Raw genomic sequence first — 22,615 nt, 5'->3', positions numbered from 1 at the left:
TATTCCACTTTCGACATCCCACCAGACTCATGTGGTAATGTTAATCAGTCGTCATTAAAAAAAAACAAAAGGGCTAATAGGCACTGTCACGTCCGCCTGTGAAATATTTGTGGTACAATATTTAGCATTAACCACCAAAAACAATACCACAAATCAAACCCCCCAAAACCAAAGACGACTCTCACATAGAGCATCATAGAGACAACAAACAGACCACACAACACCAGCCTGTAATAAATAGGTTGCATCAACAAATCTTCAGGCAAATTCCATAAAGATATTAAGACAAGATTCTCTCTAGTCTTAGAAAATTTTCCCTTCCTATTCTAGCCCTCACTTTCCAAAGAATTTTTTTTTTAAGAAGCGTCTCTTTAGTATTAGGCTGACCAGAGTGCTTGATCTCATTCCTTGTGCACCAAAGATTATAGATTATAGAACCCAACACCAGGCGGCATAGGATACCTTTGAGAGCTTTATTCCCCCAGTTACTGATTCCTAACTACACAACCTCATCCCATATTACATAAGGGTTATCCACATTGCATCGAAGCATGAAAAACTTCCAAATTCGATAGCTAAAACTGCATTCAAAGAATAAATGCTCTCTACTTTCAGCTTGATTATGATAGAAAAGGCACTTGACATCACCTTTATATTCCCATTTAAGCAAACGATCCCATGTAAGAAGCGTATCCTGCATAGCAAGCCATAAGATAAAAGCTTGCTTAAGAATGGCTAGAGGAAACCACACTAGTTTCCACCAAGCAGTCTCCACTTTCTTTTCTCTAAAAATCTGCCAAGTTTTTAAGCTAATATGGCAGCCCTTCCTTGAAGCAGTCCATATAGGCTTATCATGAAGGCCTAACTTTATTTCAAGAAGCCTAGAATATATTTTAACTAAGGCCTCAGATCTGGCTGGTCTCCAAAACCAAGACCAGTCTCCTTCATGCATGCTTGTCAAGTGTGCTTGCATTACATCCATGCATGTCTCACCACTGCATGCATGAAGTCCATTATTAGAGCATTCCCAATGGAAGAGCTAAATGTTACTTTTATCTAGAATAGCTCTTCAAATGTTCAAAAAACCTCCCACATTAGATGAGCCAAAAATATATGTAAAATAGATATTTGATTAGAAGAGCTAAAAAAAAAAGTTAAATGTAGCAACACTTTTTAAGGGAGCTATTTTATTTTTTAGTGTTTCTCTCTCCTGCTTTATCTTTTTCCCAAATCTTTTCTCACCTTTTTTTTAGAAATATAATAATCGGATGTGGAGACACTTAAAAATAGCTTAGCTAAACTAGATAAAAGTGAGTTTTAAAGAACTATTTTACATAAAAATATGGCTCCTCCATTGGGAATGCTCTTAGTAGCTAATAATTAACAAATATCCTCATCATCCATATGATGAAGTTCAACATATCCCTTTCGAGAAAAGTCGTCCTGCCATAACTTGAGACAATATTTTGTGGGATATGCTTTGACATGATCATTAAATAAGCTGCCCCATGCCATTTGTGTGAACACCATTGATGCCGACACAAACTATAATATTGTTTGCTTTGAAACAAAGTGATATGACATGATGCACCAAACACTAACCCATTTAGAAGTGTGTTCTGGTCTGTCAACCAAAGCTTGTCCAAGCAAAATCCTTGATCAATTTCATCTAATTCTGTATAATATATATAGTGATCATCCCAACTTTCTGACGATTCTTCCACTCACACACACGTCACTTGCTAGCAGGTCTTCTTTATGCGTCTTTCTCACGCGCTTATCAGCATTCTATAGATTCGGTTGATCCGATCCATCGGTTTTTCAAGCCTTCAGGGCCCAATCAAACATGATAGCATTTTCAACCAAATATAATTTACAATGAAGCTTTCGTTATTTGCTATTATCAACTATTCTAGATGAAAATAGTTCATACTGTTGACGAGTCCACGAGAGATACCATTCACTCAGCCTTTCTCCATAATGAGAAAGAGATGCATGATGCATGAATGCGGTTGAAAGGCCATCTTATCGGTTATTGATAATTTGAATTGACCATGCATGATGTGGATGCATGGTTTCATGCATGCCATAACGCATTCATGCCCTAGCCCATGTCGTCTCATAAAGCATCATTTATTATTATGGCTACTTTGACTTTCTATGTTGGACATCTATTATCTTGATCTTTGGGTAGTACGTGGGTATTCGGATTGAGATCTCTTAAATTTTTTTTAAAATTTTATATTTTTAAATTTATAAATTTTAGCTGTTTATTTTATCTAAGAATTTAAAATAAGTTATATTTCAGCATTTAATGAGAAAATATAACTTATTAAATTTTTTGAAGGTAACTTCATCATTAAATGCTGAAACATGATTTATTTTAAACGCTTAAATGAGATGAACGGTTGATATTTATGCATTTAAAAATCTCAAATTTAAAGAAAATTCTAGGAAATCTCAATATGTGGGTACTTTCAAAAAGGTTTCTTCAATTCATCAATTTTTAATGGTCTATTTTGTTTATTTCTTTTGTTACTACATTTGGAAGAGGATGGTTTCGACACTTTTAACCCTTCCAATTGTCATAATAAATATTATTTGGGAAAAGTCAACGATCTTCTTCAAACTATATATAATCTAGCTAATTAATAATATATTTTTTAAAATTTTTAATTGAGACAATGTCTCTCAAACAAGACAATATATATTGTCTTTCTTTTGCCGTATCATAAACCACCCGTTATCTTTCAATTATAAAAAGAGAAGTTACATTCAGCATCTAGATTCATGGGGTGTGCATTTTGCTCGAGTTTCACCTCCTGCAGGGTCGGCTTAGTAGTATAGACAACTTAGGCAACTGGCAATTGCCTTAAACCTCCTATTTTGTAAAAGGCCCCTAAAAATGCCCTTTAAAAAAGGCAAGAGAATGCGAAACGTCTTAAAAAAAGAAAATAGAGAAAGTCATTTGGCATGAAATCAAAATTCAATAGTGATCGATTACTAGCATATACTCATAGATGACTTTCAAAAGCACAATAGAATTTATAATGAATCTTTATTTGATAAAGTCTACTTAACCCCTTCAAACTATCACTTCATTGACAATTTACCTCCCAAATTAACAATTACGACAATTTATCCCTCAAACTACTAAAACAATGACAATATACCCTCTAATACTAACAAAATGACGATCGAAATTACTCTTATAAAAATTTTAATAAGACAAAAATACCCTTAAAATTTTGAAAAAAAAAAACTAATTTTTAGTATTTTTATTTTTATTTTAGTAAGGGTAATTTCATCATTTTGTTAAAATTCGGGGTACATTGTCATTGTTTTTTGTAATTTATGGGTAAATTGTCATTAAAATGGTAGTTTGAAGAGGTTAAGTAGACTTTAGCTATCTTTATTTAATTTTAATTCAACCATACATTTAAAAATCACTTATAAATGTAATAAATGAGAATGTGCTATCATTACTCATCTATTATTATCAACTCTTCTAAATTAAACAATCACTTGTTGACTAGTACAGCAGGTCTGCAGGTGGAATAGATGCATCGATCCCTTTTATGACCACCAAATCATATATATCATTGTAGAAAAGTTTCAAGAACTTCAACATAATCTTTTACCTGCTGTACTAGGCCTTTTATGACCACCAAATCAGATCATTGTAGAAAAGTTTCAAGAACTTCAACATAAAAATGGCAACATCCTCTTCCAATAATTTTCAACAAAATTAATAAGCTAGATACATAATCTTTTACACACATTTTAATATTTTAGCTTAATTAACCAAAATAGGGATGAGAGTGAAATCTCAAAGGCAATATCTACTGGCCTCCATGACCAAATGTGATTTTGACCTGATGAAAGCTACAAGAAATAAAACCAATCCCTAGTATCTTAATTCCTAATTTTTTTTTTTTTTGCTATACTTAGTTGTTGTGGGTAACTTTTGTGACAAGTTTTATGTTAGCCCCATTTGTCCGAATAAATGGTCGATAATTTAAAATTTATTTTAAAAAATTATTTGAACGCTAAATTTTAGGGAAATTTTCAAAAAAATCCTTATGAACTTCCATGCATTTTGAAAGTATATTCGAAGTTTAAAAACTCTCAATTAATAGTATCGAATCAATTACCCACTTCAGTTGAAATTTTTCGTTAAATCTTGTCAAAATTCTCAAAATACTAACTTTTTTATTAAAACTAATGTAAAGATCTAGGCGTTTATTTATTTATTTTTTTATAAAAAAAAATCTTTGCAAACTTTTTTTTATAAAAAAAATATATGGGCATTTTAAAGTTTTTGGCAAAAAATTAACGAAATTAGATAATTAAAAGTGAAATACCTTTAATTGAAAATTTTTAAACTTTAAAAATAGCATTAAAATAAGTGACAGTTCATAATTGGCCCTGAACTTTTATGTGTGATTAATTGATTGAAACTGGGCATTCACGTGTGATTAATTTATGACATTCCTACCAAGAACTTTTCCCCTTTACGTCCCTCGGCCAAAAACGTACCAGTTGTTGAGCACAGAAGAATGCATAAATGGTATTGAAAGGACATTTCAGTTATTTAACCAGACGTGACTGCCTCCTACTATTCCTTTTCCCCTTCATTGTTATTTGATAGCTCCAACTTCTAAAAGCAAGGAAATTGTTTTACGGCAACCTCCGGACTCACGATGAGTCACATGCAAAATATAAAAAAAAAAAGCTACTCAATAAATTGAATAGAGAACGTGAGAGAGAAGAGAATGTGTGTTATTGGGTATATCTTTTTTTTATTTAATGGGTGAGGCTTGTTGTCTAATATTCATGGCAAAGTGTGTGATTATTAGTTGCTTAGTTGAGACCGAGGGTGTTGGAGTGCCTTGCGCATGATGTACGAAGGTCTTGGCCGTAATCATATATGAATAATGAAATAGCAGACGATATAAATTTTGTAACACATTTCTCTCATTCATGGCTCTGTCCCTCGTCATGACCTTAACAATATAAGCCAAAAAAAAATCTGATACATTTATGTGGAAGCATGAATCATTGAGAAAAAATGGGTAAGTTTTTTAAAGTATTTTTACTCGTTTATATTGATTTCCAAAGAAATGGAGCAAATTTTAGGAGAGGGCAATGTCAAGGTGGGTCTAGATTTATATTAATGCACTCATATACAGTAGTACACTGATATCTTAAGCCCTGCAGCTGCTGCTCCCCATCCCATTCCTGTTCACACCCGCACTCACTGCTCAGATACTAAAAACAAACAAAAACGAGATGCTTTGACACAAAGAGCCAAAATCACGAGAATTTGCGATACGACAGCGAGAAATTGGGAACGTGAAAAGCGGTAGCAGTAAGAGGAATCGTGGAGGTCGTGGTGCTGATGGGTTTTTGGCTTTTTTCCGTTAGAATCTCTCTCTCACCTTTTCCTCTTCGTCCCACTTTCCCCACACAAACGAGAGAAAGAGTGTTTGTTATTTAAGTATTGGGTTTTCTTTGGTGCATTGGTGAGGATTGTTTGTGATTGTTGTTATTGTTATAAAGGAGGACACTCAATCTCTTGCTTCGTGTAAGCAAATAGGAGGAGGGAAAAGTTTGCTGCTTTCTTCTCTCGCAGAACTCAGAAGATCCCATTCCCATTCTTGTAAGTCTCTTTCTATAAGTCTTTCTAAATTCTCACATTTCTCTCCCTCATTTAATATTTCTCGTATGCCAATCATATGGTAGCTTTTGTTTAAAGTTTGTTCCTTTATTCATCAAGGTGACACCTTTTACACTCTGGCTCTCTCCCTCCTCCCTCTATGTCTGCATTTTGATATCCGTGGAGTTTTGTGCCTGATCTGGGTTTTGCTGCCACCTTGGTCCTTTTCTTTTTTTTTTCCTCCTTAAGTAAAATACTGGGTTGCTTTTATTTTACATTTTCTTTCTGGGTTTTCCACATTTCAATGTGGTCCACTATCTGTGTAACTTCTTTGAAGATGCATTTCTTAGTTGGGTTTGCTCTCATTTTCATCTTTCCCTCGTTGTTTTCTTGAAATCTTTGTCGCTTTTGCTTCCTGGGCATTTCTTTTTCTTTTTGTTTTTAGCTTCCAAGGAGCTGTCCATTTCAGATTAAAAGGTACCTCTCCTTTTAATCTTTTATTCCCTGTATTTTGTTGTTGTTTCAGCTTTATATCCCTTGTTTTATCCTTTTTGCTCAATGGTCCTATTGATTTTGATGCAGCTTCAATATCGCTCTTTTGACGTGTGCCAACAACTCCTTGGTTGGGTTTCTTCTAATTGATCTTCTGTACTAAATACTTTCTACTTGTGTTGGTTATATTATCTTCTGCCAATATTACTTGGGTTCTCAGTATTATTATATATACTTGTTTTTTTTTTTACGAATCACTGGTTCCTTTTTTTTTTTTTTCATCTTTCACTTGGTTGTTGAGAAAAATCCAGGAAATGAAAAGAAAATATTGAACTCCTTATGCTTCTATGTTATTTCAGTTCTAAAACATAGAAATAATACATGAATGACCTGTCTAGTGCCAAATAATGGAAAATGTAGGATTTACGTTTTTTTTTTCTTTTCCTCTCTCGTTTTCTCCTGCATTTCTTCCAGCACCTAGAGAAATCAACCGGTTTATTATGTTCGCCTTTGATGGATAATTTTTCCTCAGTTGAGAACTTTTTCTTTTTATTTGACGATAAGGGCTTTATTTCTTGCAGATTCATGTCATGTTCTCACTCTAGTGTAGGTATTTTCACAATTGTTTCGCTGGTTTCCTTGTTAATTCCATACTGGAATGCAGTGGGACTTACGGTACTAAATTTCGTTAATCTTTGGTAAAGCAGAAAGAGACTGCATGCAGGGTTGGCTTGGATATTAACTTATATTTCGTTTTTATTTTTTGAAATCAATTTTCTTTGGTGATTTGAAGGATGGGGGATCATTTTGTGTTGCTGGTGGATCGATTACTCACTGAATCTACTCTTGAAGCTGCTATTGAGAGCAAAAACCACTTACAGCAAGCCACGCCCTCAGCAATCAAAGATTATTTGAGTTCTTCCCATAGGATGGATATCAATACTCCAAGTAAATTTGTAGAGTGTAGGATTTGCCACGATGAGGATGAAGAGTCAAGCATGGAGACGCCCTGCTCTTGCTGTGGCAGCTTGAAGGTCAGTTGGTAGTTTGCTTTGGCAACTGCTCCTTTACTTGGAAATTTGAGACTGGATAAATTTATGTCGGTTGGGCTTATAAGGCTCTTTATGATACTTTTGGTCATTTGAAGAAAAATTATCAGACAATAAAAACCTGAAGGGTCCCATTTAGTGTAATAAAGTCACATTGTTTTCCATATATTGCTGTGAATTTTGGACTTGGTGCATGATGACAAGAATGCTTATTTATAAATTGATTTCACCTGTTAAAATCATTTTATACTTTTATTTCTTTTTAGTTAATTCCTAATATCAGCCTCCAAATTACGCACTGATCCCCAGCTTCATGTATCCCTGTATTGAAACTTCTAAACGTATGGTGTAATGAGTAGGTGCTTTTTCTGTGAGTTCAAAGACTTGGGTGGTGTCTTTACTAGTCTTTGAGACATAGAAACTGGAAGCTAGACCAAATTATTGGATACCTATGTGTGGAAAATGTGAAGGTTATTTGAAATTCCTTTTATACTGCATGATTCCTTGTAGCTTGTTTCATGTTTGTATTATTGTATATTACATTTAAGCCATGGCAAAGTTCAGGTCTGCGTCTATTCGAAGATTTCCTTCATTATATTTTGTCTGTCATACAAACATTTTGTGTGCTTTATCAACATCTAAAGTGTTCTAATTGAAGTTTAAAAATTTTGGTTTCTTTGTACAAGTTTGTGTATATACTTTTGGATATGCATGTAAGAAGCTTCTATAGGGTAAGCCATTTTATGGATTTTTCTCTTTTGGTTGCCACTGTATCATGGAATATGTTTCTCGCATTTTCTTAAAAGGAAATCCCCATTTCTGCATCTCCTTAGAAGCAGACAGTGCCTGCTTTTCTAAGAATGAACCTATATTTCCAATAAAAATGGGTAGCCAGCTGGTCTTGTGGTTGTCAGCAAATTTGCCGGCTGAACTATGGTAAATACAAAAACCAATCTTTTTAATTAGGTTTCGAGCATTAGTATGTCTTATAGTATGAGCATCAACAAGCAAGTACACCTTTAATTTGGACTTATAGTAATGTGGAGTATTAGCCTGGACTATGCTATGAATAGTCACATGAATTTATCTTTGGTGTTGATCTTGGAGGGTGATACTGATTGCTATATTGTCCTTACTCTCCCTTCTTTTTCTGGCATTTAGTGTTCCTGCTGGTTTAAGATGGCTCCTAACAATGACTAGATTGTTTTTTAAAAATGTTGCAGTTCGCTCACCGCAAGTGTGTTCAAAGGTGGTGCAATGAGAAGGGTGACACTAGCTGTGAGATTTGCCTTCAGGTCTGCCATTTGCCATTGTTTTTTAAGCTTGTTTCTGATTATAAATCTAGTAACTATGTTATGTTAAGCATATCAAATTCGAGGAAATGGTCCCTGGCTCTTTTCTGATTGAACTTCTCTGGAACTGCAGCAATTTAAGCCGGATTATACAGCACCTCCTCCTCTGTTTCACTATGGTGGTATTCCAATGAACTTCAGGTATTGTTCACCTGCGTGCACATAAAATTTTCAAATTTGTGTAGGGCAATGGAACTTGGATTTTGCTTAACTCATTGAGAAATGACAATATGATCTTTTTGTGGTTATCATCTCAGCGGAAATTGGGAGATTTCCAGAAGGGACCTGCATAACCCTCAGTTTATACCGGTGATTGCTACTGGTCGTGAATTTCTAGACACCGACTTTGAAGAGTATTCAACTCCCACTTCGAGAAGCCTGATATGCTGCCGTGTAGTTGCTATAATTGTAATCTCTCTCTCTCTCTCCTGTGCAGCCATGCAGGTGACTTAAAATATATATACAGAATTTTGCCTCCTGGTAGTTGTTTACTTGTTTTTTTTCTCAGTTAGCTGTGAAACATAGGAAACCCTTGCACAATTGGTTGCCTCACTTAGTTCTGAAAAAATTGCCCTAGAGTACATCTCGGTTTTATTTTTTTCTTAGGCTTTATTCTAAATGAATATAAAGTTATGAAGCTTGAAGAAAGTTAGTCATGTCTCTTCAGCCTCCTTGTGTGTAGAATTTATTATATTCCAGGAAAAAGTTCTTCCAGCAAATACTTCTTATCAGATCGACAGCCTTGTGAATTATACAACACTAACAACAAAGATAATAATAATGGTGATTGAGATAGACAGGACAGATGGTTACCACTTTAAGGTGACATGATACGTTACCCTTTTGGGCCCTACAAACCCAGTTGCTCATGCCCGCAGCCTTATTGTCTGAGCTAGTGGATAAGAGATATGATGCCACAAACTTTCAATTCCACACTAATGTAATTTATTTATAAGTTCAATAATTTTCATTTAAGTAAATTCTAATTACAGGTCCTGTTTGGTACTTCTTATATGTTATCAAATTATGATTTCCACTTTACCCTTCAAAAGGAATAAGTGCCCCCTGAGTCCTAATAATTGGCCATGTAATGTTTGATTGTTGTCAGATGTTAACACAGAAAGGTTTTGATTGAATATCCTTCATGTTCTTTTGAAACTCTTTGTTATTTTTATTTTTTTGGTTATTCACAAAATTGGTTAAGGCTTACTTACCAGTTGTACCACTCCTACAATCAGATTGTTCTATTTATCTTTTATTGTAGTTTATGGTTCTTCTGGTTTTACGTCATACTTTACCAATCATAATCAGTGGAGCTGGGGAGTATTCATTGACATTGTTCACGGTATGGCTGGCTAAGATTCTGTTAGTTTATTGAAAGAAGATTTGATGGTTTTATTGACATAAATAAATGTCAAATAAAAAATTTCTTGGTATTGCAGTTACTGATGTTGAGGACCATTGGGATTCTTTTGCCAATCTATATCATGGTTAGAGCATTCACTGCTATCCAGCGTCGCCGACACCCTCAGGTTAGAAATGTATCTATTTTTCCTAGATACACCTGCATGGATAAGTAAGCTGCACAAATTCACATTCACCATTTTAATCATGTCTTTCTTTGTGGGGACATCTTCCACTTTGATGAAGCACCAAAGTTTGCCGTCCATGTTTTTTAAACCTCACAAAGCCTCGAGTCCTACATCAACAAAGATTTGTGTGGATTTTTTTTTTTTAAAAAAAAAAAAATCAATGCTTTTATGTTACAAAATCATACTCTTTGACTTTAAAAGATTATTCTTTTATAAGTAATCAAAATTTTATAAAGAGCGAAAGGGCGCTATCCAAATATACAGAAAATATATAAGAAAAACACATAATCAAAAGAAGACAAGAGATCAAGAAAGTCAAGAAGATTAGAAATAAGTAAACAATTATGGGCAGTTGTCCATTGGTAAAGAGCTTTGAAGAAGAATGCATTTAGTTCCACCATTGTCCTCTCACAATTTTTAGAACTTCCAGTGTTTCTTTCTCTCAAGATGCACCACATTGTGGCAGAATTATCTTCCACACCACTGCACTCTAAAAACTCCCAAAATGCCATCTCCAACTTGTATAGATCGAGATCCACCACCTGTCGAGGCATAATCCACTCTAACCCACAAAGACCGAAGATAGAATTTCATAAGAACCTAGCAACCTCCAACCAAGCAAAGAGAGTCACTATCAAAGGAACCTTACTTCACCATATACTCCACTAGGGGAGGGAGCACTATTATGGGAGCTAAGAGTAAAATAGAAAGATTTGGTCTCAAATAACCCTCTCTTGGAAGGGATCCAAACAAGGTTGTATTCCACACCCCGTCTCATCATAATAGAATACAACAAATTGAAGAACGAGGAGAAGGAATCCACCTCCTACTCATGTGCTGCTCTGAAAAAACTAGCATTCCAGTGATGAGAATCATCAAAAAGCTGTAAGTGATCAGAAACAGAGGCGTCCTTAAGGTGAGCTATTTCGAATAACTCCGGGTACACCACCTTAAGGGCCTGGCCCCCACACCATGCATCATGCCAAAATCTAATCTTGTAACCATTCCCCACTGCAAAACTAGTGAATCTAGATAACACCCCACAACCCCTCCTAGTATTTTTCCAAAGACCAGCCTCATACAACCCACTTACCTCATTAGGACTTCACTCTGCATCATGCCAAAATCTAATCTTGTAACCATTCCCCACCGCAAAACTAGTGAATCTAGATAACACCCCACAACCCCTCCTAGTATTTTTCCAAAGACCAGCCTCATACAACCCACTTACCTCATTAGAACTTCACTCTCCATAGAGCCTTACTCTCTAAAGCATAGCCACTTCCCCAAGAGAACTTGATTAAAAAGGAGTAAATTTCAGTAAATTTCTGCAACTCAGGTTGTGTGTCAGATCTTCGACATCATTAACATTACCAATAGGGACCCGTTGTGATTTAGCCAAATTTATCCTTAAGCCTAGAACTGCCTCAAAACATAAAAATAAGCAACGCAAAAGACAAAAGTAATCCAGATTGGCCACGTAGAATATCAAAATATCATATTCAAATAGAATATGGGAAATGTTAAGCCCCACACCATTCCTAGACCACACGAAAAATCTAAATAAGAAACCCCTGTTCATTATAGTGGGGTAATCATCTTACTAACTATGACAAACAACAAAGGAGAGAAAGGATCTCTGTCTCAACCAAGAGAACTATTAAAAAATCAAGACAAAGAGCTATTCACCAACACAAAAAAAGCACACCGAAAAAATACAATGAGCTTTCCAGTTGCACCATCTCTCCCCAAAACCACACTTCCTTAACAAATGCAGCAACAAATTCTAGTTAACATGATCATAAGGTTTTTGATATCCAATTTGCATAGCACCCTCATATCTCATCCTACTATCGAGACATTCATTAGCAATAAGAACATACTCTAGAATTTGTCTACCTGTTATAGATGCATTATGATTGTTTGAGATAATTCTCTCCAAAACCATCTTCAACCTGTTGGCAAAAACTTTGACAACAATTGTATAAACTCCACCCACCATGCTAATAGGTCAAAAATCCTTTATATCAGTAGCCCCTATTTTTTTCAGCATGAGAGCTATGAAGGTTGCATTAAGACTTCTTTCAAACTTGCCTCTAGCATGAAAATCATGGAAAACATTCATTATATCTTCTTTTAAACTTCACAACAAGCTTTGAAGAAAGTCATAGATTATCGCTTGGGAACTTATCACTATTCAAAGCTTTCACCACCTCAAAGATTGCATCTTCTTCAAATGCCCTTCTCCAACTAATTAGCTCTACCTCACCAATTGGGTCAAAAGAAAGGCCATCCAATTTGGGTTGTCAAACTAAATTGTTCAACCTATCATAGAATTGGACAATGTGTTGATCAGTAGTAATTGAACAAGTGACCAATAAGGATTCAATGGAAATATTGTTATCAAGGTTTTTATTAGCACTCTATATGCTCTTGAGATAAAGTTATCTAGCAGATTGTTGATTATTGCCTATCGAAACTGACATTCTGATTAATTCTGTTTTATTTCTCTTATGTACTAGGACCCTCATCTCTCCCTTGCCATATCAGATGAGGCAAACGACTTGCCACAGCATCAATCACGTTTTATTCATGTTCTGTAGTTGCAGCTACCTATCTTGCTTGAAGAAATCCAAAAGTACATGTAAAAAGAAAGTCGCACCGAGGGCTGCAACAAGAAGGAAATCTACATTCCATATGTTCAGTTTTATAAGCCAGGTTGAAGCAAACTGTAGGGGAAGATGCTCATAGTGCTTGGTTCAATATTACCACTCTTGCCTGATATAGGAGAGGCATCCTTAGATTCTAGATTAAATCAGAAAGAAATTATTAGCGAAGTGCATCAACTATGGTATATGAGAGCAATGTGTAGAGTATAATACCTAAAGGGGTCGTTAGCTGTATATATATATGAATGCGCTACTTAAAAGAATGGGAGGCCAAAATTAAAGGTGAATATTAAACAAATTAATAGCTAATACGAGTAATGTGGGAGGGCTAGCAAACAACTTGACACAAATGCACAATCCCATCCCTCCCCTCTCCCCTCTTCTATTCAAGACTTTTGGCGGTTCCTCTCTCTCTCTCTCTCCAGGACATATCTTTCTTCTTTTTTTTTCTTTCTAATTTCCAGGACATATCTTGATTTGTCTTATACGGATCCTTGGCTAATTTTTCTACGAAAGTGAAATTACCCAATATTTGGCTAATCATGCAATGGCTGTTGCTTTGTCTAGCTGCTATCACTACATTGGAAAACAGGCATTGACATTATGAAATTAAGGTTTCTGTACTTAAATCATGTGCCAATGTAGCCTCTCTTTCAACGTAAGGAGGAAAACAATGCAGACCAATAAAAAAAAAGTATGTCTGAAATCACATTTTTATTCCCAAGTAATGCTACACACTCATTTAAAAGCCATATATGAAAGTGAAAAAATTGAGTGTAGAGAAACTAGAGCGCGTGTAGTATTACTCTTTTATTCCACAACTATTCAATAATGTTATGTGTCAATCTTAACTAACATAGAGAAAATCAAGGGTTAGTTTGGACTACTACAATAACATTTTGAGATAGTTATATAATAAAAATGTGGCATACTACTACAATAACATTGTGAGATAGTTATATAATAAAAATGTGACATACGGATAAAATAGTATTTACTCATAAAAACTTTCTTCTTATGTTCATTAATGTCGACCACAAATCTTATAGTTCAAATTTCAAAGAGGCAAATACACATAAGGATATGAAGAGATGATCAAGAAAATATCGAGACTAGGATTTTTCAAAGAAGTAAAAAATAAATGTTTCCATTTACTGGTTGGTCAAGAGATGCGCATGAAAGCCCATTTGTCAAATCCATTCCCAAATATGCATGTACTAGACCATATCAGTAAGGTTATGCCCTAAGTTCCTAGGCTGTAGATTAACCATTGCCCATCCCCATTTTCCAGGAGCCACAGACTTCCTCGATAATTCTGAGACCTAGCAGTCATTAAACATAAAAACTCGGAACTGTAGTGAAAACCCATGTCTCAAGAATCTTTTACAAGCATAATACTACTCCCGAAGACAAGCTCAATCATGCTAATTGCAGATTCGGAACTCGGAAACATTAAGAAAAAAATAAAAATAAATAAGTTGATAACGAAAGGATAAGACGTACTTTCAAAGAGAAATAAGTTTTACACCAACAAACTTCACTTAATGTCTTGACATCGAACCAGACAATTACAAAGAAACAAGCAAGTACATGGAAGACATCATCAAAGACAGTAATTTGTAATCCACAACTACTAGATGAATAGCTACGACAAGACAAAGACAATACAACAAACCATTTATTCCCAATACCAGACGCACAAGTAGACATCTGCAAGCAAAAGGGTTACACTCAAGTGAAATTAGAACACATCAATCCTCTTCAGATTCCGACTCAGCACTCTGGAGCCAATCAATGAAAGGTCGAGCATTCTTCCATATCTGAGAGTCCTTGTTGCCTCCCTTCAGTCCTCCTTGATACCACTCGACAATGAACTCTTCCTCCAAGATATCAGCATCGTAGAGTGCTTTCAAAACCAGAGCAATTTCCTTCATTGCATTTGTGTTTGACTTCCCACAAAACTCCTCAATCGCATGAAGCAAGAGCAACTGCGACCCCTCATCCTGAGCAATAGCAGCAGCAAGGTAGCTCTTCTTCTTGACCACCTCCTTTGCAAACCCTTTCTGAATGCCATCAAATAGTCCCTCATACAAAGCATTCATCTTTTCTTGTGCAGACTCAGAAAGTGACTCCAGAACAGACTGCAATTGCTTTGCTGAGATGCCTTTCTTCATATTTTCTTTCACCTCATCAGTCAGTGTCTTACGAGCGACCAAATTTCCATTTTCACTTGGTTTATTTGGTGCTTTCTTCTTCTCTGGCTCTTCTGTAGAGAGCATGACCATATCAGCTGTCGCTGCACTCAGTTGCTCTTGTATGCGTTGCCTAGCCGCCTCCGCTGATGTATCTGTTTGCCACTGAACATCATCGTCCTCATCTTCATCATCTTCTTCCTTCTCATCAACCTGACTGTGAGTAGGTGATGTGCGATCCTCATCAGAGCCACTTGCTTTCTTCTTTGAAGAGCTTGCTTTTGTCGTGCCATCCTTAGAAGAGGTAGTAGTAGTTCCCTTCTTCTTGGCCTCTTTCTTATGTTTCTTCTGCTCCTCATCAGCAGCCTCACCTTCCTTGAGTCGCTCCTTCTCAGCCCTCCTCATCGCCTTCTTTTCCTTGGATCCCTTCTTTGGTTCAGGTGGGTTCTTCAGAATGAAAGTAGTGAGTTTGTCCCTCATATCCACATCTGACACAAAACCACAAGCTGCGCATTTCAGTTGGAGCATCTGAGTTTTGGTAATCAGAATCTCAGTCTCAGGGTTTCCACAACCATAACACTGGACATATTTCTTAATGAAGTTCTCAAGAAGGCCAGCAAGTTTAGCAGTCTCATGGGCCCCATTAACAAGTGAAGTCCCGGTTTTCTCATCAAACTTAGATTGGGCTCCAAGCTCGCAACCAAAGTACTTTGTAGTGTAAGCAGCTGGTCTTGCCAAAGCCTTTGCGATATCGACCATGTTGACTACATTTGTCTTGATGCCATTTCCTCTGCCCTCAATTTTGGTAACCATTCTGGGCATCTTATACCTGTAGAAGGCATCATCACTATTTCCACCAATGTTCTGTAAAGCCATCTTAGCAATGCAGAAATTGTAGAGCAAGTATACTGGATGTCACAGGGAGAAAATGATGAGATTTGAAGTGTAGGGTGCAGCAAAATTGTCTTCTAAGGTTTTCTGAACAAGAGAAGATTGATCTTCGGCAGTAAGAAAAGGTTGCTTCCAATTGCAACCACCAAACTCAGGATATTCCAGAAATGGCCCGAGATGCATACAGTCAATCCTTTGAAATATGGATCTGTTCTTTTTTCTTGACGAAGGGCAGTACTCTCCTAGCAACCCAATCAATCCCAAATAGAAGGCGGCCTGTTCGGACATAAAAGAAACTTCAATCTTGACACCTTCACTTTGAGAATCTGCTAATAGCAGATAAACCAGCAAGCTTCCTGCATCAGCAATGTCCAGAATTAGGAAAAATACAAATGATAGTTGTTAACATTGCAAATACAAAAGAAAATTTTCCAAATACCAAAAGTACGGAAGTTATGATTCCAATAGGGCAGATAAAGAAGCATTCAGATTACTACTAAAATAAATAAGTATCAATAGCAGCAATAGTCATCAAGACAGAGACCAAAGAAGCACAAAATCATAACACAAGGTTTCTAATATTAAATACAGATTACTTTCTTCCAATTAAAAGTCAAAACTAAGTCAACATAACAATTAAGAAAATACTAAAACAAAATAACTAGGTGAATTACTATGAGCAACTTTGGGGACCATAACATAAACAATTTAACGCTTCAAACAAAAATATATTGCAGATTTTCCCTTACAAGAAACTTTTACTGCAAAGGATGATGGCAACATTTCTTAATAGAGCAAAGACATGCGTTATTAGATATTAAAGCACGATATCCCTATCTACCATAGCCCACACAAGCATAATACTACATTAACCTTCTATGCGCATGATTAAAGCACATAACGAAGCCTCATGTTACCCATCAAAACAAATTAAAATGGCTAAAGAAACAGAGATCAAAATGAAATAAAATAGAATCATAACCAAGCTTGTCATTCTTCTTTTTCTTCGCATTATCTCATACAACCCAATAAATCGTTCTAAATCGTCTATGCCAGAACACACCCGAAATTTTTTAAACTACTCCATATCAAATTAGAGAATCAACCAACGTGGACAGCTGTCAAATACTCTCTCTAAACAAAAACTACATAAAATTAACTCCTCAGAAAACAAGTTCTTACTTTAGCACCGAAGATAGTAAAGACGACTTGGCAGTAACAATGACCAGAGAAAAAGAACAAAAAAACGATTTTCCCCAACCGGTTTCAGATTAAATAAAGATAATAACAATTCCACGAATACGAACATCCATACCAGAAAATTTCAATAAAAAAAAAATACCATTTCATAGAACGAAAAGAAAAAATTCTGACCGATCAGCTAAATCAGACAGTTATTTGGTTTTACATTGTTAGGGGATCTAACGGGATTAAGTTGAGATAGCATAAGATCCAGAAATTATCCAATACAATAATTTCAAAGAGAAAAAAAAAATCATCGACGAATATCGTACAAAGAAACTAACAAATCGAGGAAACCCTACTGCCCGCACCTGCAATTGATCGAAATCAAGATCCAAAACTAGAGAGAGAAAGCGAGCTCCAAGGAGAGAGGGGCAGGGTTGCGAAATACTAGGGTTTAGGTGATTCAATGGCGGAAGAGAGAGGGGCGAGTGATGAAGGGTCACCAAGCGATTTGTTATATAGGGTTGGAAGCTAGAGGAGCAATCGTCAGCTGGTGCAAGTGATATTTACCGACTTGGTGGTACTGGATTAAGTGACGTCGTTTTTGTTGGTAAGTCGGCCTGTGTTCTTGATCAGGAACCGTTGATATTGATGTCTGATTCTATAATATTTTTCTGATTCTGGAATTACATATTATCGGTTATGATAAGATCAAGCAGATATTACTTTCCTAATTCAATTGTATTATTTTTCCAAATTGCACATTGTAAAAAAAGAAAAAAAACAAAAAAAAACAAAAAAAACCTCTTGAATATCGATGTGCCTTAAGGGCATGCACCTTATTGTCTTCAATGAATATCTCAATCGGTTGGGGATCACGTCTTATGAAGTGGAGATCACTAGTTCGAATCCTCATACTCCTTTTATATGAACATGTAAAAAAAAAAAAAAAAAGCGGCCTTTCACCTTATTCAAGTTAAACATTTTTTATCTTATTTTTCCTTAGAAACAAGGGGGATTTTCTAGTACAATATTTTTCTATTTTGTTTTTCCTTAGTAACCAGGGGGATTAGTTCAACATTTGCTATCTTATTTTTTCTTAGCAACAAAGATTGGAAATTTCTAGAATTCTATGCCCAAATTTTACATAATTCAAATAGAAAATGTGAAAGGGGATCTCAAGACCTAAGGTGCTTACGCACTTCAACCCCGCACCTTAAGCTGCTTAGACACCTCAAGCCTCAGGATTCTTAAAGCGTGACCAAATATCTTAGGCCGTGAGATCTCCTCTCTTCTTTGCTCAAATTCTTATTCGAATTTCAGGGATTGAGACAAAAGTTGGTTTTCATCAATTTTTTTTTTTTTTTGTGAGTCATTTTCATCAACTTTTATTAAGAGTTAATTACGCTTAGTCCCCTCAACTGCTACTCATTTATACATCGCTCCCACGAACTACCACATGTTACACTCAACATGCTTAAATTACCGATCATTAATAAAAAAAAACCATATTTGTTAGCCCATATCGTTAAAATTGACAAAATCCCAATCACGTGCCATTCACATTCAATAGGTTTTCAGCCGTGTCATTAACAAGTTAATGCCACATGTTTATTTTAAACCATGTTATTACTACATTGTATGAAAAATTACCAAAAACTACCCTAATTGAACTACCCTTTCTCCCACAAATAAGCATGAACCATAATTTTTCATTTTCTCCCCAAATTAAACAAAGAAGTAGAAGCAGCTTCAATGTTTCAATTTTCTTCCCAATTGGCACGAATTTGTCTAAGTATCTTTGTGCATTGGGGTTGGTTTCCAATCCATTTTCAATAAGGAACAAGGCTTGACTTCAAAAATAGGAAAATTTTGCATGATTGAACACTTGGGTTATTTTTGGGCATGGGTGAGTGATCAATCGCCATGAACTAGGGAACCCAAGTGTGATCGATCACAGCCATTTTAGTGCTCGATCAAGGTCAGTCATAATGAGATTTGAATATTTTAAAGATATGCATACACAATGTTTGGCCTATTTAAGCATCCTTAGGTCAACCCTCGCACCCATTTGGTATAATAGGGCTTTCAAATAGAGATAGAGATGTGGTAGCTTTGAGGTGGATTTTGGGAGACAAAGGCCCCACTAAGTGAGAATCACTGTTATAGTCTTGTAATCTATTGTTAATCACTATCTTTCTCATATTAGGTTGTGTGTGCGTAATGGGTTCATTTTGGAGTGTTGTTTATGCTTTTTTTCGGTTATATGGTGTACCTCAAATGATCATTCTTTCTTTTTTTCTCTCTAGCCACCAGAGAGAAAAGCGAAACCCTTCAGCCACACAAGGGAGGAGGGTTGGCCGTTTAGCTGCCTCCCTCCTCCCCTCATCCTCCTTGCTCCGGTGCTAGTTATTTACCTGATGCCTTAGCCCCGGTGCCTCCTCTCTTCCCCTTCCTTGCCGCTCATTTTCCCCTTTGTTTTTCCCCGTTTTTACCCCTTCCCTGCCGCTTTTCTTTCCCCCCTTTCATTTTCTGCAGAGGGCTCCTTGGCCTTGTTTTGGCTCTTTGTGGGTTCGGATTTTGTCTGTGGATGCTGCCGACCTGTGTCGCCGCTTTGCTGCCCATTATTAGGGCTTTCTTTCATGCATCCCCACCGCGTCAAGCTCCCACGCCCCTTACGCGGCGGTTTCCGGCCTGCATGGGTCCGGCTCCCTTCCGGCTACCATCTTCCCACTTTGTGCTCATTTTCCCTATTTTGGTGGTTCCTTGTTGTTTTTTTTTTCCCTTTTTTTTTCTTGTTTGTGGTTGTTTTCAAGTCCTGCTTTGCTTGTCTTCTCCGCGCTTGTTCGCCTCCCACTGTCCACTGTTGGGCCTTTCGACGCGTCCCCGCTGCGATGAGCTTCCAACGCCCCTTCGGTTTTCGATTCTCGGCGTGTGTGTGATCGGAGTGTGCTGTTTCTTTTCTTGTTTTATTTCCCTGTTATGTTGTTTCTTTAAGATGTATTTGTGTTTTTGGCACGTGTTTTTTCCCTGTATTGTTTAATTTTCCTGTTTTGTTCGGCTTGTAATAAGGCTCTTTCCTCTCTCACTCAATCTATGTTGCCTTCGGGTTAATTAGTTTTGGTCCAGACCTTTGGGTTGTGGATGTGATTATTATCCTGGCCTTCGGGTCGAAGAGGAAGAGTTTCGACATGAGAGTCTTTCCGCTCTCAAAGTCGATGAATAATTGTTATCCATGCATTTGGTTGAGTCTATCTGTCACATATCTAGTATTAAATCTGATTTTAGTCATAGGTTAGCGGATTGGTCTCGAATCTTGTATTAAACCTGACAATCTTGTAGTTTTATGTTATGGTTGCTTCAGAGCTTTGCTCTGAGATATAAGAGCTTTATGCTCGTGGCATTATTGAATAAAATGTTATGTTTTTCTCAAAAAAAAAAAAAAGATCATTCTCTCTCTTTTTATATGGAATGTTGTTCCCACTCCTTTACGGGGGAGGGTTTGGGGGTACCAATTTTATAATTGATTTATAAACTTACTAAATTAATGTGTGACTCATTCATTAGTAATCGTTACATTTCTCTTAATTAATTGTTTTGGTTTTCTCAAATGAATGGGGTTACACACCAGTTTAACAAGCCCCTGTTAGTAAAATATTTAGTACCCCTTGCATTTCTTTATTATATTGGAACAATTTTTTTTTTTTGTTTTTTTTTGACACGTTCACACAAGAGGGAGGATTCGAACTGGTGACCTCCGCTTCACAAGGCGTGGTTCCTAGTCGATTAAGCTACCTCTTGGAGACAGAACAATTTTTCCTTTGATGTTGGGTTATCCGCGTGGTTGAGTTATTATTCCCTGCAAGTGTTTATTTTTTTCTCGTTGGTGCACTTGTCTTAACTTATTAATGTTATGGCCTTATGGGCTCAGATGGAGCTGATTCCACTATTGTATTGGATTCTTTCCCAGAATACCATAATTCATAAATTATTTATTTATTTATTTAATGTGGTCATTTTTTTTAAATAAAATAAAAAAATATCACAATAACATCCTATGTGATATTTTTTATTTTTTATTTTTATAAAAAAAAATTATATTTTTCTTCAGAAAAATTGCCATTTTTTTTAAATGGTCATTATTATGAAGAAAATGATAAAAAAAAAAAAACCACATAGGATGTTATTGCTTCAAATTTTTTTTTTTTTAATTTTTAATTTGTTTTTAAAACAAATAACCATATAAGAGAAAAATTTGGCCAAAATTATGTCTATATCATTATAGCAAGGATATTAGCTAAATATAGATAATATGAGTATTTTTCTCTTCAAGCCCGGCCACTTTTGCGTTCATTGTATCACATTACAACAATAAAAATTTATTTTTTTTCTTTTTCTTTTAAAAATTAAAAAATAATATTTAAATAAAAATAAAGCGTAAAATAAAAAATTGTTGAAAGGTGTATAAAAAAAGTAATAATTAAAATGAAATTTTACACTTTTTTGTTAGATATTTTTATCAGTGGAGATGCTATGAGAGAGTGCGGATAATCTCATAATCAAAAGAACAAATAATTTTACACACACAAAAACAAATCACACAATAATACTTTTATATAAAAGTAGTTTCATGTATACCAGTAATAGTAACTATTCGATGTAGGGTTGTAATCAAATCGAACCGAGTCAAGTATTGATTCTATTGAATGTTTAAGTTCAGTTTGTTTAATTTTTTGGGTTAATAATTTTTTGGTATTTGAATTTTCACTTTTTTATTTTTTTTCTCCTGAGTTTTAAAACATGACAAATCTAGTACTCAACCTATGAGAAAAGACAAAATCAATACCTCCGTTAGTTTCTTCAGTCCTACTTAACGGAATTTCCACGTGTCACTCCCATAATAGGCCACGTGTCCTAAAAAGATAAAAAAAATTAAAAATTAAAAATTAAATATACCCATGCCGGTCGGCCCTTCCACGTCCGGTGTCTCCGCCGGAGGACTACTGTTTGGGATGAGCTCGTTAGAGTTTATACGGAATTCACAAATTCGGCCAAACTGTTCAGTTGAGAGTGTAAGTGTGTAGTCTCCTAATGGTTGTCGGAGAATTTTGAAGCTACGATGGTACAGATTCGACAACAATAGCAACTCTGTTTGCGAAACCATTCGACCCTCGTTGCCTCCGATGCTCAGGTACTTTCCGACCTCCACTCCTTTCCTGCTCAGTCATCTTCAATATTTCATCAGTACCGCATCCCACCTATTTGTTAAAATGTCGCAGAAGCTGAAAATTTTTGTTATTTGTTACTCTGTTCCATACCCATGTCGCCTTTGCTTCTGACCCAGATCCACTCCAAGACTTCTGCATAGCCTTCAAAGGCTTTGCAAGCGGAAACCCATCATGCAAGAACTCATCAGCTAACACGGTGGAAGATTTCATAAATCAATACATCAATTTCAAAGAAGAAAAATCAACCAGGAAAGCTTGGAATTAGTCTATGAAATTACCCGAAAGAACTTGGACATGTAATAGTGT

The 22,615-nt window shown here is 35.9% G+C and overlaps 2 protein-coding genes across 11 annotated transcripts; one reads left to right on the top strand and one right to left on the bottom strand.

Annotated features, from left to right (window-relative positions):
* The first annotated feature begins 5,254 nt into the window (after positions 1–5,254).
* LOC132181295 (uncharacterized) lies at positions 5,255–13,292 on the top strand. Of its 10 annotated transcripts, none has more exons than XM_059594447.1 (10): positions 5,813–6,136; positions 6,242–6,281; positions 6,733–6,826; positions 6,945–7,185; positions 8,424–8,495; positions 8,626–8,693; positions 8,810–8,996; positions 9,817–9,897; positions 9,995–10,084; positions 12,667–13,291. In XM_059594447.1, the coding sequence occupies exons 3-10, from the start codon at positions 6,810–6,812 to the stop codon at positions 12,745–12,747; spliced, it is 837 nt and encodes a 278-aa protein (XP_059450430.1). In that variant the 5' UTR covers positions 5,813–6,136; positions 6,242–6,281; positions 6,733–6,809; the 3' UTR covers positions 12,748–13,291. The 10 variants fall into 10 exon arrangements, with proteins under 10 accessions (XP_059450431.1, XP_059450436.1, XP_059450433.1 ...); XM_059594452.1 differs by having other exon boundaries at positions 5,814–6,136; positions 6,733–6,761; positions 12,667–13,290; XM_059594448.1 differs by lacking the exons at positions 5,813–6,136; positions 6,242–6,281 and adding an exon at positions 5,255–5,662.
* A 999-nt stretch (positions 13,293–14,291) lies between these two features.
* On the bottom strand, positions 14,292–17,606 carry LOC132181454 (eukaryotic translation initiation factor 5-like). The gene is made up of 2 exons (XM_059594685.1): positions 17,450–17,606; positions 14,292–16,252 (listed from the first exon to the last, which is right to left on the bottom strand). The coding sequence occupies exon 2, from the start codon at positions 15,879–15,881 to the stop codon at positions 14,565–14,567; it is 1,317 nt and encodes a 438-aa protein (XP_059450668.1). The 5' UTR covers positions 15,882–16,252; positions 17,450–17,606; the 3' UTR covers positions 14,292–14,564.
* Positions 17,607–22,615: the final 5,009 nt, after the last annotated feature.

This window comes from Corylus avellana, chromosome ca5, assembly GCF_901000735.1.
Source record: "Corylus avellana chromosome ca5, CavTom2PMs-1.0".
In the NCBI taxonomy this organism is placed as follows: domain Eukaryota; kingdom Viridiplantae; phylum Streptophyta; class Magnoliopsida; order Fagales; family Betulaceae; genus Corylus; species Corylus avellana.
Note: the sequence above shows the minus strand (reverse complement) of the source record. Positions and strands in the feature narration are given on the sequence as shown.